General features: G+C 49.4%; 1 protein-coding gene across 1 annotated transcript in view; it reads right to left on the bottom strand.

Moving 5' to 3' along the window:
- Positions 1-16,383, bottom strand: part of NOVA2 (NOVA alternative splicing regulator 2) — a 59,587-nt gene that overhangs the window by 32,627 nt on the left and 10,577 nt on the right. Inside the window, exon 2 of the mRNA XM_033158448.1 lies at positions 4,082-4,225. Within this exon, the coding sequence (XP_033014339.1) occupies positions 4,082-4,225 (144 nt within the window). The remainder of the gene's footprint in view (positions 1-4,081; positions 4,226-16,383) is intronic.

Here is a 16,383-nt window from a genome sequence, read left to right as displayed (position 1 = left end):
TAGCCCTGCTGCTTGCTCCTCTGCCTTTTAAAGGCCTTCCCCATTCCTGCTTCCTCTCCACTGGGTCACAGACTCTTGTTGCAGCAGCAGCAGCAGCAGCAATGCTACCACCCAACACACGTCTCCCCGAATCAGTGGCCGAACTGCACCTCCTTCCAGCTGCAACCAATCCCCGTGCCTGAACCCTCCCAGTAACCGGGAAACTGCCCCTTCTCCTCCTGCTCCCCTTCCTGTTGGGCGCTTCGTTCCTTTCCTGACCCTCTTTGAGCCTGGGGGTGGGGGTGGGGAATCATAAGCAGCTCCCAAATCTGGATAAATCTGGGCGAACGCACATTGTGGCTGGAGCGTAAAGGCCATGCCTGTGTTCCTCTGGCCGGCTTATCAGAAGGAGTGTTTCCTGCCATTGAATCTGCTTCCCTAGCTGGCCAGCCCAGGCGGTATTTCCTGTTCCTTTTCCGTAGCTTGGCTTTTGAAAAATAGGGGGGTCCTCAGCACTGTAATTAGCTAATTGAGAACCACTGCCTTAAGTAGCTTCTTGGGAGAAAAGCAATGACAAACCTAGACAGCATCTTAAAAAGCAAAGACATCACCTTGCCGACAAAGGTCCGTATAGTTAAAGCTATGGTTTTCCCAGTAGTGATGTACGGAAGTGAGAGCTGGACCATCAAGAAGGCTGATCGCCGAAGAATTGATGCCTTTGAATTATGGTGCTGGAGGAGACTCTTGAGAGTCCCATGGACTGCAAGAAGATCAAACCTATCCATTCTTAAAGAAATCAGCCCTGAGTGCTCACTAGAAGGACAGATCCTGAAGTTGAGGCTCCAGTACTTTGGCCACCTCATGAGAAGAGAAGACTCCCTGGAAAAGACCCTGATGTTGGGAAAGATGGAGGGCACAAGGAGAAGGGGACGACAGAGGATGAGATGGTTGGACAGTGTTCTCGAAGCTACTAACATGAGTTTGGCCAAACTGCGAGAGGCAGTGAAGGATAGGCGTGCCTGGCGTGCTCTGGTCCATGGGGTCACGAAGAGTCGGACACGACTGAACGACTGAACAACAACAAAGCCTTAAGTAGTTGTTTTGGCTAGGGCAAACCCAGCCAGTTGCCCAGGCTACAACAACAACAACAACAACAACAACAACAACAACAACAACAACAACAACAACACAATCTGCACCACCACCACTTGGGCTAGCCCATTGGCGCATGCACGCGCACAAACATACAGGATCGAGCTGCAAGCCTTTGATCGCTGAGCTGGGTTTTCGACATGTGTGCATGTTGGAAAGAGATATGCATTTATTTATTGCAAGTGACCTCTGGGAGGAGGGCAGAGAGAAGAAATGCCATGGTGTACCTGCAGCAGCACAACCGGAAGCCTTCATCTGCCCCGGCTGCAACAAAACATGTCTCTTCTGTTTCGGTCTCTACAGCCACAGCAGGCCCTGCAACTTCCCGGCAGTTTGGCTTCACCCCCAAAAGGAGCACTCCTCCGTTGTCTCCCGAGACGAGACGGATGTATTTATGCCCCAACTTTTTCTCCGAGGAGCTCCAGGCGGGCTATACATGGTTCTCCCCCTTCCCGCTGAATCCCCACAACAAGCATGTGAGGTAGGCTAGGCCGAGAGGCAGTGACCCAGCCCTTAAGGTCTCGCCCAGGGAGCTTCGTGGCCGAGTGAGGATTTGAACCCAGGTCTCCCAGGATACTGGTGCAACATCCCAACAAGCGCACCACGTTTGCTCTCGGAAGACAGTCTTGGCAGAGCGGAGGCAGTAACCGGGAACTTGCGGCACCCAGAGAGCGAGGGTGGGATTTTTGCGCACGAGGCCTAAACCGCCCTCGGTGGGCAAGAACCCACAGCTCCCTCAGCCTGCAAGAACGCAGGAGGGCCGCGTTTCGGATGCATCCCCACCCTGGCCAGACCTCATCAAATACAAAGGGTTTCCTTTCCCTCGAAGGGGAAGGGGAGAGGGGGGGGTCCTTCCCGGAAGCTGCAGACAAACAAGGCACCTGCTCCCTGTTGCCAAGGCAACATGAGCGGAGGCCTTCTCTCTCTCTCTCCCTCTCCCCCCCCCCCCGTCGCCACGACAGCCCACCCTCGTTTTTTTTTTTACACTGGCGAGGATTTGCCAGCCCATCCCATAATCCAGCAATAAAGAGCGAGCGGAGGATGCGGAGGGAAAGCAGCTTAGCCAGGGCTGTCCTGTCAGGGCTTTGTCTGCCCTTCAATCACAGCTTGGGATTATACGGAGACCGGGTTGGGGGGGGGGCAAGCCTGGGCACTCTGTGGTGAGGATGGGCAACGTCCGCAACTGCAGGGGTCTTTGACGGCCCTCGAGAGACCCCTGCCATTGAAGAAGAAGGAGAGTTTGGATTTGATATCCCGCTTTATCACAACCCGAAGGAGTCTCAAAGCGGCTAACATTCTCCTTTTCCCTTCCTCCCTCACAACAAACACTCTGTGAGGTGAGTGGGGCTGAGAGACTTCAGAGAAGTGTCACTAGCCCAAGGTCACCCAGCAGCTGCATGTGGAGGAGCGGGGAAGCGAACCCAGTTCACCAGATTATGAAACTACCGCTCTTAACCACTACACCACAGGAAGCGGGTGGGGGGGTGCTTTGCCGGCCGGCCCACCCGCCTTACACCGAAAAGAGCAATTGTAATTTAAGTAGTTTGCTTTCTGCGAGTGGGTGGGGTGGGGGACCACATACAGGGACCCTAAAAAGTCCTGAGTTAGCCTCAAGAAAGGAGGAGCTCAGATTTGGGGTATCTGAAAGCCGGGGTGGGGACAGAGCAGGCCAGCTTCTTGCCTTCCAGTCAGATGTTTGGAACTACAACTCCCAGCAGCCCTAGCCAGCCAGCCAGCCAGCCAGCCAATGAGACCAACGGTCAGAGGCGAAGGGAGTCGTGGTCCAGAATGTCTGGAAGGCGTCAGGCTGGCGAAGGCTGGAGTAGTTAGGAGACCGAAAAGCAGAGTCCTGAGGGGATGATTGGCAGAGAAGGTCGAGGTCCGAGGGGAAGAGGAGGCGGCAAGTTGAGGGAAGGAGAGGGGCTCTTTCAGACGACTTGCCACTGTGTTCACAAATCAAACCGCACCAAAGTCTTACAGTTTAATGCCCATCTATAAGCGTCCTTGTCCGAGAGGCCGTAAAACCCACAAAAACAAAAACAACACTCCCCACCCCAAATGAAACCCTCTCCGAGGCTGGTTCACACATGCATGTTCTTCACTTGACAACTGCACCCTTGATTGACAGTTCTGCACATGGGAATGCTATCATCGAATCACAGAATTGTTGCAAGGGATCCCTGGGGTCATCTAGTCCAACCCCCTGCAATGCAGGTATCTCAACTAATGCACCCGTGACAGATGGCCATCCAAACTCTGCTTAAAAACCTCCAAGGCAAGAAAGGAGAGTCCACAGCCTCCCGAGGGAGTCCATTCCACCGTCAAACTGCTCTTACTGCCAGAAGGTTCTTCCAGATGTTTAGTCTGACTCTCCTTTCTTGTAACTCGAAGCCATGGGTTCGAGTCCTACCCTCCGGAGCAGGAGAAAACAAGCTTGCTCGATCTGCCTTGTGACAACCCTTGAGATATTTGAAGACGGCTATCGCATCTCCTCTCAATATCCCCAAGACTCAACTTTCTTCAGGGGACTGAGTTCATACATTCGGCTGCCAGTGCGGAAGCGACGTTTTTCAAATTTATTTCCTGCTTCTGTATCCCACAGGCTTTTGCCAGGAGCTCAAGGTGGTATCCATGGCTCTCCCCCTCCGCATTTAACCCCTACAAACAACCCAACGAAGTAGATTAGGCCGAGAGGCAGTTACTGGCCCATCCAGTGACCTTCCTGGCCAGGTGCAGATTCGAATCCTGATCTTCCAGATCCTAGTCTTAACGCTCTAACCACTATACCACACTGTATCTGCATACAGACACGTATGAACAAGCTCCCCCCGTCCCTGGTTTTGGGACAACTTCAGGGGAAAGGAATGTATACCGTAATTAACCGCGAACGTTGGCAGACCTACACAGAATTCCTTTCGCCTTGTTGACCCTCCCAGCTGCCCGCGCTCACCTGGGTAGAAGTCCTTGGACTTGGAGAGCTTGATAGTGGCTCCGGTTTCTTTCTGCAGTTGGACAATCGTTTGGCCTCCTTTGCCAATGATGGATCCGGCAGCATAGCTGGGGATCAGGACCTTGAGGAAGTACTCGCCATCCTCTGCAAGGGAGGGAACAGAAACAAGGCGTCAGGAAACACCATCTGAATCCCAGGACAGACGAAAGCCGGGGCAGTCTCTGGCCACAAAAAGAAAGGCAGCCCGCGCCAACTTTCCAGGCACGGCACGTCATCGCGGGAGACAAGCGTATTGCATAGAATTCGGCCTGGACCGGCTTCTAGCGTGGCAACACAAAGTCTGATAAAGCGGCAGGAGAATGCAGTACAGGTGACCTATTCCCTGTAGCTATTATTAGGCAGGGCATCGCCACAGGCAATCTCCGTCTTCGCGAAGAACCTCACCTAATGCATTCCCCCAAACCCACAAAAGTGCATCGGCAGACACCACTGCAGCCTGGTCCGGCATGGACCGAAATCCACTCCTGCCATCTCAACTGGGCTTCCGTCCCCCCCTGCCTCCAGCCAAGTGTCTAGGGCTGACAACTGGTGGCAGCTAGGTCTGCGATCACGGAAACACAGATCTGGAAAGTTGGAAGGGTCGCCGAGGGGAGCCTAGTCTCGCCAGGGTGTTACATGCTCTGGTTATCTCCCGCTTGGACCCCTGCAACGTGCTCCACGTGGGGCTACCTTTGAAGGTGATGTGGAAACCGCAACTAATCCAGAAGGTGGCAGCTAGACAGGTGACTGGGAGCGACCGCCGGGACCATCTAACTTCAGTCCTGAAAGATCAACATTGGCTCCCAGTACGTTTCCGAGCACAATTCAAAGTGTTGGTGCTGACCTTTAAAGCCCTAAGTGGCTTTGACCCTGTATACCTGAAGGAGCGTCTCCACCCCCATCGTTCTGCCCGGATACTGAGGTCCAGCTCCGAGGGCCTTCTGGCGGTTCCCTCCCTGCGAGAAGTGAGGTTACGGGGAACCAGGCAGAGGGCCTTCTCGGTAGTGGCGCCCGCCCTGTGGGACACCCTCCCATCAGATGTCAAAGAGATAAACAACTATCCGACTTTCCATAGACATCTGAAGGCAGCCCTTTATCAGGAAGCTTTTAATGTGTGGTGTTCTGTTGGAAGCCAGCCAGAGTGGCTGGGGCAACCCAGTCAGATGGGTCCCATATAAATATTAAGTTGTTGTTGTTGTTGTTGTTGTTAAACTTCTGCAATGCAAGCATCTCAAGCGTACATGACAGATGTCCATCCAACCTCTGCTTAAAAACCTCCAAGGAAGGAGAGTCCACAAGCTCCCGAGAGAGACTGTTCTGTCGAACAGCTCTTATACTGTTCTAGAGACGGTGTCTTCTAAAAGCCTGGAGTTCAGAGCTTCTTGGCATTTTACAACTCCCTTCCCTTAGGGTTTGTTATATGGTGCAGCCAGGTCTCTCATGCAGAGAAACTAAGCACCCTGAAGCAGTGGAGTTGATAACCAAATGCAAGTTTCTAGTCCTCAAGGCTGCAAATAGTACCCAGCCATTTTTGCCCCTGTCCGGGCCTAGCGAGAAGAGAAATGTTGGCATTCTGCCTGGTAGGTAACTGTTTAAAGCGGAACAGCTATGCCCGACGGGTGAGCCGAAAGCCCACCGACTCAAGAGTTAAAAAAAGCTGCCACTCAGTTTCTTCCCATAAAATGCCATAGCAAAGAAACCCAAACTGAATCCCTTCGATATATTAAAGGTATGGAGTAAAGAGTGCACACTGGGCACATTTATAGAAATATGTGCAAAACCGCCGCCGTTTCTTTGCGCTGTTTATTTACGGAAATAAACATTTCTGAACCCAGAAGTTGCCCCGCTACACACACACACACACACAGAGAGAGAGAGAGAGAGAGAGAGAGAGAGAGAGAGAGAGAGAGAGAGAGAGAGAGAGAGAGAGAGAGAGAGAAGGAACACAGTCCCAAGTTCCATTGGCAAAGGCAGAAGGCAGTTGCGATGCCATCCCAGGGCACTTTGCAGGCCTGGATTCAAACCCAGGGGGTCTTCCAAGCCTTCCATGGGCCTGCCTGTGCTTCCATCTCTCCCGACCCTCCTCTCCCTTCCTGCATGAGTTTTGCTCCCCCAGCTCCCCACACTCAGCCACCCTCAAGCAACTTCACATATCTTCTCTGTCTTCAAACCTTTTTTCCTTTGCCCTCTCTCGCACAACGGGGAAGGGCTGCAGCTCAGTGATAGGACATCTGCTTTGCCTGCAGAAGGCCTCATGTTCAACCCCTCCTTCCATCTTGAAGCAGGGCCGGCCACATCCCCTGCCTGAAACCCTGGACAGCCACTGCTGCCAGTCAGTGTAGACAATACAGAGCTAGATGGACCAAAGTTCTGACCTCTAATATAAGGCAGCTTCATCCAAAAGCCACCAGGTTGGTAAACACTGCTTTTTTATTTTTATCTTTTGCAAACAGTCGTCACCTCCACGTCATTCTTGTCTACTTCCAGAGGCCCATAACTTTTGGAAGCTGGATGCCGGTCTGAAGCATGCCCTCAAATTCGAAAATAAATAATGATTGCACTCTCCCAAGAAACCCGGACCCATTCAGACAGGGAATCGGCACCGGATTCTGCACAAAGCTCCCCATTTCTTGGAGCGGTGTGGTGAGGATCAGCAACCTGAGATCACAAAAATAAGCTATACTTCCTACCCGGCTATAATAAGCAGCCCCCTCACTTTCAGATGGGAGCACCTATTTTTATCTGGCCCTGGCGGAGGGGTTGTGTTGTTTCCTGCGCAGAACTTACCCAAGATACAGGGCTGACCTACTTCTGCTTCCCAGTCCCACGCTGAGGAAGATGTTTAATGCCAGGGCTGGCGAGAAACCTTGTGATAAGCGATTTGGACCCGCTGCTGTGTCCAGATTGCAGAGGTCCCCTGCGGCACTGAATCAAAGCCCTCTCTTGATGAAAACAGGTCCCTTTCTCTCTCTCTCGCTCTCTCTTGCTCTCTCTTTCCACCCCACCTCCCCGTCACTTTTTGTTTTTTTAAAAAAGATGCCAGAACAGAAGGACCCAAAGGGAGAGACGTCCTTCTGTCTGGCAATCTAGGCATGTGCAAAGGTCTGTGTGTGTGTGCATGCGTGCACACTCATATAACACACACACACAAACACACCAGATCGTGCTTTTGATGTGGAAATTCCCAATGGCACCTCCGCCTCCCTGAATTAACATGCAGCATGCAAATCACTGGTGTTCCAAGTGTGTTGCATTTCTCCTGCGCAAGCGCCATCAAGGTGAATGGGCTCAGTGAGACTCACGCAGGGGGAAATTCTGGGGGATGGTCTGTGTGCCTCCATCTCTGCCACCCTTAAAGGGTAAAGGGACCCCCTGACCATTAGGTCCAGTCGCGGACGACTCTGGGGTTGCGGCGCTCATCTCGCTCTACAGGCCGAGGGAGCCGGCGTACAGCTTCCGGGTCATGTGGTCAGCATGACTAAGCCGCTTCTGGCAAACCAGAGCAGCTCACAAAAACGCCGTTTACCTTCCCGCCGGAGCGGTACCTATTTATCTACTTGCACTTTGATGTGCTTTCGAACTGCTGGGTTGGCAGGAGCTGGGACCGAGCAACGGGAGCTCACCCCATCATGGGGATTCGAACCGCCGACCTTCTGATCGGCAAGCCCTAGGCTCTGTGGTTTAACCCACAGCGCCACCCGCGTCCCTCTACAATGGCCCTGCCTTGGTACCTGATTCTCCCCACTTTGGCCCCCAGGCCTCATGACCTGCTGGTGGCCATTGGGGCCGGGGATGCAGAAGACAGGGAGATCAGTTTTGACCCCGTCCTCTGCCCTGCTGAGTTCTACAAGGACAAACCTGGCATTAAGGAAGAAGCTGGCAGGCTGTGCCACCCTGTGGACCAGTTGTAAGCAGAAAGGTGGGGAGGCACTGGCAGAGGGCATGGCGAGGCTGGTGGGGTCCCAGAACCTCTGTTTCTGCCACTCTTGGAAGGCACCTACAGCCTCTGTGTTGGCACCAACCGCGCGGCCGAATCTGGAAAGTGACAGTCCTGCCAGCCACTGTGGGAGGGGGGCTTGGTGTGGCTCCCGCTCTCGTGACTTTTCATGTACCCAGAAACAGGTTGTGAATCCCGAATGATCATTGCAGTCTCTTGTTATCCTAAACAAAAATTTAAAGTTTCAGAGGGGTCCTGGAAACGCCTGCCTTTGCTCCCCCCCCCAAAACGACACCCTAATTCTCACTTGTTTCTCTGGAACGTTCTTGCTGTTCCTCCCAGTTGCCTCAAATGTATGAGTGCAAGTCTATTTATCTATATACCATATTGCACTTTCACCCCCAAATCTGGCTCATCTAACACTTTAGTGCGGCCTAGACAGCATCTTAAAAAGCAGAGACATCACCTTGCCGACAAAGGTCCGTATAGTTAAAGCTATGGTTTTCCCAGTAGTGATGTATGGAAGTGAGAGCTGGACCATCAAGAAGGCTGATCGCCGAAGAATTGATGCCTTTGAATTATGGTGCTGGAGGAGACCCTTGAGAGTCCCATGGACTGCAAGAAGATCAAACCTATCCATTCTGAAGGAAATCAGCCCTGAGTGCTCACTAGAAGGACAGATCCTGAAGTTGAGGCTCCAGTACTTTGGCCACCTCATGAGAAGAGAAGACTCCTTGGAAAAGACCCTGATGCTGGGAAAGATGGAGGGCACAAGGAGAAGGGGACGACAGAGGATGAGATGGTTGGACAGTGTTCTCGAAGCTACTAACATGAGTTTGGCCAAACTGCGAGAGGCAGTGAAGGATAGGCGTGCCTGGCGTGCTCTGGTCCATGGGGTCACGAAGAGTCGGACACGACTAAACAACTAAACAACAACAAATAATTGAAGCCATATTTGACAATACTTTGTTTGAGGAGTGCATCCTGTATTTGGGGTGCCTTCTATTTTGACCAATATGGCACGTATGCATATACACAGAAACAAACACCCATGTCTGTCTGTAATTATTAATATTAATAATAATACTTTTATCTATACGCTGCCCATCTGACTCGGTTCCCCCAGCCCCTCTGGGAGGATCCCAAAAAAATATTTAACAAAACAATAAAACAACATCACACCTTAAACACTTCCCTACACAGGGCTTCCTTCAGTTGTCTTCTAAAAGTCATATAGTTGTCTGTTTCCTTGACATCTGATGCGAGGGCATTCTGCATAATAATATATATGTAAGAAAACCTGTAGTCAGGAGTGGTGGGAGTCTGTCTGAACTTCACAGAATATAGACAGAATACATAAGGGTCATACAGATTTCCCAAGCCACACGGGTGGCGCTGTGGGTTAAACCACAGAGCCTAGGGCTTGCTGATCAGAAGGTCGGCGGTTCGAATCCCCGTGACACGGTGAGCACCCGTTGTTCAGTCCCTGCTCCTGCCAACCTAGCAGTTCGAAAGCATGAAGTGCAAGTAGATAAATAGGTAGCGCCTCTGGCGGGAAGGTAAAGGGCGTTTCTGTGTGCTGCTCTGGTTCGCCAGAAGCGGCTTAGTCATGCTGGCCACATGAGCCGGAAGCTGGACGCCGGCTCCCTCGGCCAGTAAAGCAAGATGAGCGCCGCAACCCCAGAGTCGTTAATGACTGGACCTAACGGTCAGGGGTCCCTTTACCTTTAAGGGGAACAAACAGGGAGGCAGGTCAATGCATTTGCTGCAAACTGAGCAAAATAACCTCAACCTTTTTTTTTTGTGCAGGCTGCCCGGGGCTGATGGAAGCAGTCGCCCAAAACATCTTGAGGGCACCAGGCTGGGGAAGGCTGCTTTCTGGGCTTCTGCCTTGGGCCTATTTAATGCTGCTATTGAATAAATGATGGAAGGTAACAGAAGCCATACTTAGGTCTATGCTAAGCAATTCATTTTTCTATGATTTCTGGCACGCTACCAGCCGATGAGAGAGAGTGCTTGATCCTAGTTTGCAGATTGCTTTCGCCCTCTGACCGCACTGCATCTTGGGAAACTATTTTATGAGCCCGGGGGTGGAGGGAAACCACAGGTTTTGGGGGGGGGTGCAGCAGATGTGGCCCTCGGTGTCTGTCTTGCTGGCCCCTGGCGGCTCTTCCAAGGCCACGCCCCCCTCTTCCAGCCACACTCCTTCGCCTGCCCTGCTCCACATCCCCCTCTGTGGAACTGTGACGGTGCCTCTCGCTGGCCCAGATGAAGAATGTGTCGTTTTGCTCTACTCTCGTTTCTGGGCCGGCTCACCACCAATATTCCCCACAAGGGAATACCTGCTTGGGCTGCAAAAAGCTGTCTTCATCCGTCCGTCCACCCCCCCCCTTATAGTCCCACACGCGGCATAGTTTTCTCATGACTTTTTCCCGGGGCCGCAAGGCCGCAGCACATGGATCTTCTCCCCGTCGCCGCACATCGAAATTAGTTCCGAACTCATGTTGACATCCAAACAACATCCGCAGGTCGCGGCCCTACTTGAGGAGGTCGGAAAACGTCTCACGGCCGTCGCAAAACAACCTGAGGGGATTGGGGGGGGAGTTAAACCGTTTTCAGATGGGTCGCGCTTAAAACAGGCACAGGCAAACTCGGCCCTCCAGGTGTTTTGGGACTACAACTCCCATCATCCCTAGCTAACAGGGCCAGTGGTCAGGGATGATGGGAATTGTAGTCTCAAAACATCTGAAGGGCCGAGTTTGCCTGTGCCTGGCTTAAAATATTCGGTAGCCCAGAAAATGTGGTTCTTCCTCATCCACTGCACACTGAGTGGACGTGTCATGTTTGCAACCCTGATTCTTCCTCTAGCTTAGGGTGCGAGTCCTAAGAAGGAAATCTTTGCACCCGGGTTGGTGTGCTTTTCTTGGGAGAAAAGCAATGACAAACCTAGACAGCATCTTAAAAAGCAAAGACATCACCTTACCGACAAAGGTCCGTATAGTTAAAGCTATGGTTTTCCCAGTAGTAATGTACGGAAGTGAGAGCTGGACCATCAAGAAGGCTGATCGCCAAAGAATTGATGCTTTTGAATTATGGTGCTGGAGGAGACTCTTGAGAGTCCCATGGACTGCAAGAAGGTCAAACCTATCCATTCTGAAGGAAATCAGCCCTGAGTGCTCACTGGAAGGACAGATACTGAAGCTGAGGCTCCAATACTTTGGCCACCTCATGAGAAGAGAAGACTCCCTGGAAAAGACCCTGATGTTGGGAAAGATGGAGGGCACAAGGAGAAGGGGACGACAGAGGATGAGGTGGTTGGACAGTGTTCTCGAAGCTACTAACATGAGTTTGGCCAAACTGCGAGAGGCAGTGAAGGATAGGCGTGCCTGGCGTGCTCTGGTCCATGGGGCCACGAAGAGTCGGACACGACTGAACGACTGAACAACAACAACAGGTGTGCATAGGATTGCAGCCTGCGAGACACTTTCCCATCATATGAAGAGCCTATGTAACGACAAAGACAGAACAATCTTGCCCGGAAAAGATGGCAGCCGGTCGACTGGGTTCTAGAAATAGGAGGCATTCCTTTTTGTTATTATTTTTTTAAATAATATTTTTTTAATTAAAAAAATCTTGATTTACAAAAGTGTGTGCCATGTCTCTCTCGTATTTTTTCCATGTAACATTTTCACAAATCAGTTTTGGTTGTTGAGACATTAGGGAGAGAAGGGGGGAAAGGAGGTGGGTGGGATGGGAGGGTGGGTGAGGTGGGGCGATGATGTTTCTATTTATTTTCCTTAATATATGTAGGGTTTGGTGTCAGCGTTGATTGTGCAGGTTCTCTGTTGTTCGCTTGTGTTTCTTTGGCGGTGAGAGAGGTCGGAGTTGACGTAGGGTGCGATTGTTCATTTGTGGTTGGCTGTGGTGATCTTTGGTTTCCTGTGTGAGTGGGGTGGGTGGGTGTTTTGGATCAGGTTAGCCATATTGATTTGTATGCTGTCGGTAGATTTTTTGTCATTGTCTTGTTGGGCTGTGTGTGTGATGAAGGGGAGGCAACAGGCAACAGGCTACAAAAGGAGAAGTGGACAGTGGGGTCTATTTATGAGACACCTCTGCCTCCTGTCCTATCCTGTCCGGCTGCTATGGCGAGCTTCCCGCCACCGTTTCTCTAAGCTGAAGGATCTTCTGTCTAAATCCACTTAAAAGAATTCCCTCTCGGGTAGATTAAACCAGTTAAGTCATTAGAAGTCGACGGAGCCCAAGCTGATCGGCAAAGAGAAACCTGCTGTTTCCACACACACACACAAACCATCACCATCCATCCCACCAGCAGCTCCACAATCCCGAGGAAGTTACTCTGAGTTACTTTCACTGCCCGTTTCTGTCTAGAGAGCTCTCCCCCAGCCTGCCCAACACAAAGATAATATAAGATTTCTTTATTGTTATTGTACAAGCACAACGCCGTACAAGTGCAACGAAATTGAATGCCATCCCATGAAAAACAAGACAAAAAACAAAAAAACACATTTTCAGCCACACATGCACATACATACACACCCATCACAACTCTTCAAGGTCATGCATAACTGTCAACCTTTCCCATTTTTTGCGGGAAATTCCCTTATTATAGCATGGGGAAACAGCAGGGAGAGTTGACAGCTATGATCATCTATCAATCATCTAGCTAGCTAGCTAGCTATCATATTTCTCTCTCTCTCTCATCTATATCTATCTATCTATCTATCTATCTATCTATCTATCTATCTATCTATCTATCTATCTATCATCTATCTATCTCTATCGTCTATCTATCTATCTATCTATCTATCTATCTATCTATCTATCTCTATCATCTGTCTGTCTGTCTGTCTATCTATCTATCTATCTATCTATCTATCATCTCTATCATCTATCTGTCTATCTATCTATCTATCTATCTATCTATCTATCTATCTATCTATCATCTATCTGTCTGTCTATCTGTCTGTCTATCTATCTATCTATCTATCTATCTATCTATCTCTATCATCTGTCTGTCTGTCTATCTATCTATCTATCTATCTATCTATCTATCTATCTATCTCTATCATCTATCGTCTATCGTCTATCTGTCTATCTGTCTATCTATCTATCTATCTATCTATCTATCTATACCTATCATCTATCTGTCTGTCTGTCTATCTATCTATCTATCTATCTATCTATCATCTTACATAGCTGTCAACCTTTCCCTTTTTTTGCAGGAAATTCCCTTATTATAGCATTGAGAAACAGCAGGGAGGGTTGACAGCTATGGCTCATATTATCTGGTTACAGCATTTAAGATGGTTATAGCTCTGGGGTAGAAACTATTCTTCAATCTATTTGTTCCTGCATTAATTGTTCTATATCTCTTGCCCGAAGGCAGTGGTGCAAAAAGACTGTATCCCGGATGGGATGGATCCTGTAAAACATTGTTTACTTTTTTAAGTCAGCGGGCACAGAGGGCACAAGCATGGCGGCCATCCCCCCCCCCACTCGCGCCTCAGCCTACTGCCCTTGAACATGGAGGTTCACTTTCCAAGGATTCGTCTAATTTAAAAAGGAATAGACGAATTCATGGAAACGAGGGAGGTGTTGATCGGTGAGGCTGAGCCTTGTTTTGGCTTTTTTCTTGTTTTCATTACGTGTTTTGAATTTTAACTTGTCTTTTTATGCTATCAACCCCCTGACATCTACAGATGAAGGGCTGTATACAAATTATGTACATTTACCAGTATATAATGTTAAAAATAGTGGGGTGTTTTGTTCGCGAGATGTTATCTTCAAGCAATGCAATTCTCGCCATTGTCTCATTCTGTTAAATCTGACTATGATCTTCCAAATTATCTATCTATCTGTCTCATTCTGTTAAATCTGACTATGATCTTCCAAATTATCTATCATCTATCTATCTATGTATCTAATTTTTATTTCATTTTCTGTTTTACAATTTAAGATGTTCATTTAAACAATCATAAAATATCAATGACTTATACAGTCAAACCTCAGTTGTCGAACATAATCCATTCTGGAAGTCCGTTCAGCTTCTGAAATGTTTGACAACCGAGGCGCAGCTTCCAACTGGTTGCAAGAGCTTCCTGCACTCAAGCAGAAGCTGCATCGGATATTCGGCTTCCGAAAAACGTCCGAAAACCGGAGCATTTTTACTTCCGGGTTTGCATCGTCCGGGAGCCGAAAAGTTCCAAAACGGGGGCGTCCGGGAACCGAGGTTTGACTGTATAAACTAAACCAGGCATGTCCAACAGGTAGATTGTGTCAACCTACCGGCAGATCACTGGATGTCTCCGGTAGATCACTGGTAGATCAGTGACTCCCCCCAAAGAAGCTAAAAAACTTTGGCTCCCCTAAAAAAAGCTCAACATCTTTGCCCTGCACCCCTAAAATGACCTGAACCACCAAAAATAGGGCTTTCCTTCTTTAAAAAAAATCTCAATGTCGCTTTCCTCTTCCCTAAAGCTGAACAACTTTAACCTGAACCCCCAAAAACGGGGTAGATCACTGCCAGTTTTTAAATCTGTAAGTAGATCGTTGTCTCTTGGAAGTTGGCCACCCCTGATAAACCATTCAGTATTCCTTTATTACTTCCATCAAAACTTGTTTACACTGTTGAATTTATCTTAATGCTGCCAACGTTTTCACATGTACACAATTTCCACCCCCAAACAATTTTTTTTAACTATCTGTTGGTGTGAAAAGAAAAACTATTTGAGCAATTTGAGATTTCAAAATCTGCCCACAGTGTATTTGGAAGGGAGGTGCCTGCAAACTCTCCGCTTCTGAATCTGTGGCCGGAGGGAGGTGGAAGATCTTCTTCACTGTGCATCTGATTGTTCCCTACATAATTGCCTGAGGGCAGGGATGGAGATCCAGTGGCTCTCCAGTTGTCTCTGGACTCCAACTCCCATCAACCCTGACCAGCTGACCGGGGATGGTGGAAGTTGGAGCCCAACAAATCTGGAGGCTACAGGTGCCTCACCTGTCCTGAGGAAAGAGATTACTGAGACAATTTTCCTGTTCTGAGCGGTTTGGAGAAAATCTGCTATCTGTTGGTTGGTGAGGATTAATATATTACATACAAGGCTTCTACGTTTGCTCTAGCAGCCCAGCAGATCATGGGGTCCAACGTTATTGGGGGGGAACCTGGGCTAAAATGCATCTTTCAACTTGATTAGGTCTGCATTCTTGTGATAACCGAATGGCTTTTAGCAAATAACTCTGATTGACTGGCGGACGCTGATAGGCAAACCACTCTCTCATATTTCCACAACCACGTATAATCCTTTTTAAGAAACCATCTAAGGCTATTGGCAACCACCCGCACTTCGCAATGGTAAATTGCATTTTTAATTCTGCCGGTTTGTGCGAAAAAGTACTGAAATTCCTCCCCATCGGTTTGAATTGGTGATTCCCGAGTTCTAAAAAAGATTTATCTTTGCACAATTTGTTATTCACAGCTGCCTTCCACGTGCTCCCCCTTTGTTATCCCGCCCCGCTAAATATTAGGAGGCCCCCAACATTTTAGACTATCTGTGTCTTGCTCATTCCTGTTGCCCTTCTCTGCACTTTTTGCAGCTCTGTGCTCTCTTTTTGAGAAAGGGGTGTGTGTGTGTGTGTGTGTGTGTCCAAAGTGCCAATATCTAATACCTTACTATTTCTGCTTTTAGCACTCCTCGAACATCAAGGCCAGCATGAATCAGAATCTTAGAATACCTGACCCAGTTTTATCAGGTTTGCTTCCAGCATGTGGCAGAGACAATCAGGCAGGTCACAGGGAGAAGTCAAAACCTGATATTCTTGCCAAGTATAAGGCTGTAGTCCTGTGTACTGTGGGCTCTTACTAAAGAGCCACGATCATCAAAGATTTCCGGATCAGCCATGCCCTTTCCCTACAGCAGGGGTGTCTAACCCTCTTCTGGCTTGAGGGCCACATTCACCCTTGGCTAATCCTCTGGGGACCACATGGCCACATGCAGAGGCATTAAACACAGCCCCACACCACCCCACACCACCCACGGTCATCAAATCACCAATCTGATGATTAGAGTGATTTCATCACGATCAGAGAACAGGGCTGGAAGAGAGGGAAGGAAGGAAGGAAGGAAGGAAGGAAGGAAGGAAGGAAGGAAGGAAGGAAGGAAGGAAGGAAGGAGAGGGAGGGAGGGAAGGAAGGAAGGAAGGAAGGAAGGAAGGAAGGAAGGAAGGAAGGAAGGAAGGAAGGAAGGAAGGAAGGAAGGAAGAAGGAGGGGAGGGAGAGAGGGAGAGAGGGAAGGAAGGAAGGAAGGAA

This window comes from Lacerta agilis, chromosome 8 (assembly GCF_009819535.1).
Source record: "Lacerta agilis isolate rLacAgi1 chromosome 8, rLacAgi1.pri, whole genome shotgun sequence".
Classification (NCBI taxonomy): domain Eukaryota; kingdom Metazoa; phylum Chordata; class Lepidosauria; order Squamata; family Lacertidae; genus Lacerta; species Lacerta agilis.
Note: the sequence above shows the minus strand (reverse complement) of the source record. Positions and strands in the feature narration are given on the sequence as shown.